The 2742-nt window shown below is 45.1% G+C and overlaps 1 protein-coding gene across 1 annotated transcript; it reads left to right on the forward strand.

Moving 5' to 3' along the window:
- Positions 1-884: 884 nt before the first annotated feature.
- Positions 885-2429, forward strand: LOC114359006 (SOX domain-containing protein dichaete). The gene has a single exon (XM_028313227.1). It carries the CDS (start codon positions 1029-1031, stop codon positions 1764-1766), a length of 738 nt encoding a protein of 245 aa, XP_028169028.1. The 5' UTR covers positions 885-1028; the 3' UTR covers positions 1767-2429.
- The last annotated feature ends 313 nt before the right edge of the window (positions 2430-2742 follow it).

Genomic DNA, 2742 nt, shown 5'->3' on the forward strand with positions numbered 1-2742 from the left:
ATTGTCTTATGGCCACAAACTGTTTCCTATAATGGGCCTTGTGAGGAACAAAGCCGGGCGCACAGCCTATTGTCCACTTTAAATTTTTATTGCGGTCCCTGATTTGTCTTGGGTGCATGCTTTGATTTTTTTCTTTGTGACAAAATTACTATTATTCGACATTGTCACGAGGGTTTGTGAAGTAGCGGAAAAAAGCTTAAAGTTTACTCAAAAATTTTGGAGACACAAGTAAAATTTTAATGTTAAAAATATTAACTCATTTTGATGTTTATAGAAGTTTCATCACATCACAACTTTTGCACCCATTGGGGTTCGAAACCAACAGGTGGCGTTATAGTTTAATACGCAAATAAAATGCAATAAATGGAAGAAATAAATATAGTACTTAATATCTATGTAAAGTGCTATCAAATGACTTTAGTATAAATAAAATCTTTAGTGCTAAGCTTAGAATACTCGTATAACGTGTCTAGAATATAGAATTGTAACAATTGTATCCCTCTAATTTAAGCGTATTTTATCTCGGTACAATACTCGTTAACAAGAATACCTTTCGTATAACCAACACCGAAGTACGAGCCTGAAGAAAGGGTATAGAAATAGTGTTGTATCAAAGAAGTTATTCTTCGAAACCAGAGATGCAAAGCAGTTGTTTTATTACAACAGTTACATCACGCGCTCGCCGCACCATGCCTCCAAACAGCTGTCCGCTGCTCACGCGACGGAGCTGCGAGACAGAGCCGGCGGCATCCAGCAGCTCCCGAGAGCGACAAGGACGCATAGTTTCGCCGAGGAGGGGCGCAGGCTCTACACGCCCGGCCTCCATTGGCGGCGCTCACACCGCCCCTATCCCCTCCCCCCGCGCGCCGACACCGCCACGGACGCCGCAACGACACGCCAGTCCATCGCTCGACTTCGACGCGATACAATCCCCTCCTCGTCTGTGCTCATTCACCGCATTGTGCCATACACCATAGAGCCCATGCTCTAACTGAACTTTTGACACTTAGTTTATTTTCAATTCGAACATGTCAACTTTGAGCCATCACCCGTACGCGTTCTCGATGCACCCGGGCATGCTCCCGGAGTACCCGAGCGCGCCGCAGCCGCTGCCGGCCTCCTCCCCGCAGTCGGAGGGACACATCAAGAGGCCCATGAACGCGTTCATGGTCTGGTCGCGCCTGCAGAGGCGGCAGATCGCCAAGGACAATCCCAAGATGCACAACTCGGAGATCTCGAAAAGGTTGGGAGCGGAGTGGAAGTTGCTGTCCGAGATGCAGAAGAGACCGTTCATCGATGAAGCGAAGAGGCTGCGGGCGCTGCACATGAAGGAGCACCCGGACTACAAGTACAGGCCGCGCAGGAAGCCCAAGCCCCCCACGCCCGGCGGTGCTCCCGGAGCCGGTGCGTTCCCGAGTTTCCCGCTGCCGTACTTCGCAGGCCCGGCGCCGACAGTCGGCCATTTGGATGCTCTACCGTACCCTGCAGTGCCACCATACTTCCCGCATCAGTTGGATCATCTCCAGTTCTCGAAACTGATGGCTCCCACTGAAAAGCTGCCGACGGTGCCATCCTCCGCTGCTGCCGTAGTGTCCTCGTTCTATTCATCGCTGTACACGTCGCCGGCGGCTCCTCCTAAGCCGTTCTCGTCTCCCCTGTTCCACCAGTACGGCGCGGCGCCCGGCTCACCCGTGTCCCCGGCGACGCCAACGCAGCACAGCCCGCACGACGACCAGCTCAGGCGGCCGGTCTCCGTCATATATTGAAGACCAACGTGCCTTCCTTGAAGAGCTCCTTCGAGGTTCGGCATCACCCAACGACACGGAACAAGTTCAGTGTTACAGACTGTGGAACGAAGCGGATCGTACGAACATTATTTATTGATTTTTAGAGTTATAGTTAATTATTGTAAATCGAGTGCGTCTCATATCAAGTGTCTTGTAAATATCGAGTTGCCGGCGGGCGCGGTTGATTGAGTTAAACTGTGATTTTTGTTTTCGATGCATCTTTAAATATTTAAGGTAATGTAGCGCCGGTTCGTTAGTTATGAAGTGAGATTGGTACCAAAAAGAGATTATTTTCTGTAGGTGTCACTACATTTAGCTGAGTAGTTAAGGCTTGTATGTGGATAATAATTTGTTTTGTCATGATTTCTCGCGACACATTGTTGAGTTTGATTGTTTCCTTGTGCACTTCTCGGGAAGAAGGCACGTCTTCGATAGGTATGCTATGTCATTTATTTATTGAACCCTGTCTAGATGTACCTTACTATTTGTAAATTAGTTATCTAAATTGTAAGTTATTAGTACATCCAAATGTATATATTAGTGTTTAATTCGAATCGATGTCAGTACCAACGATGTATTATAGTATTTGAGGAGAAACCTTTGTTAATGCCATACAAATAAAACTAAATTGTTTTTATTTTACTTTTTTGTTTTCTTGACTATCATTTCACCTGAAACAGCAATCTAGTAAAAATAAAATACTTGGGGCAGTTATAATTAAATTATCTAAAATTTCATACATTATTATGAGTATGTATGATATTTTACGAAAAATTTTAGTACCTACCTTGATCATAGGTTACTAAAGAAAACTGATACATACCTAAATAATATTCTAAAATCAGTTTCTAAAATTTTATTTTTCAAGACGTGGAATAAGTAGATGCGCAGAGTCCACGTGTCCAGAGCTCCACGTGCATAATTTGATTGTTTTTTAAGATAGAGATATAATAAA

Source organism: Ostrinia furnacalis, unplaced genomic scaffold, assembly GCF_004193835.3.
Source record: "Ostrinia furnacalis isolate ACB-3 unplaced genomic scaffold, ASM419383v2 OfSCF4162, whole genome shotgun sequence".
NCBI classification, from domain to species: domain Eukaryota; kingdom Metazoa; phylum Arthropoda; class Insecta; order Lepidoptera; family Crambidae; genus Ostrinia; species Ostrinia furnacalis.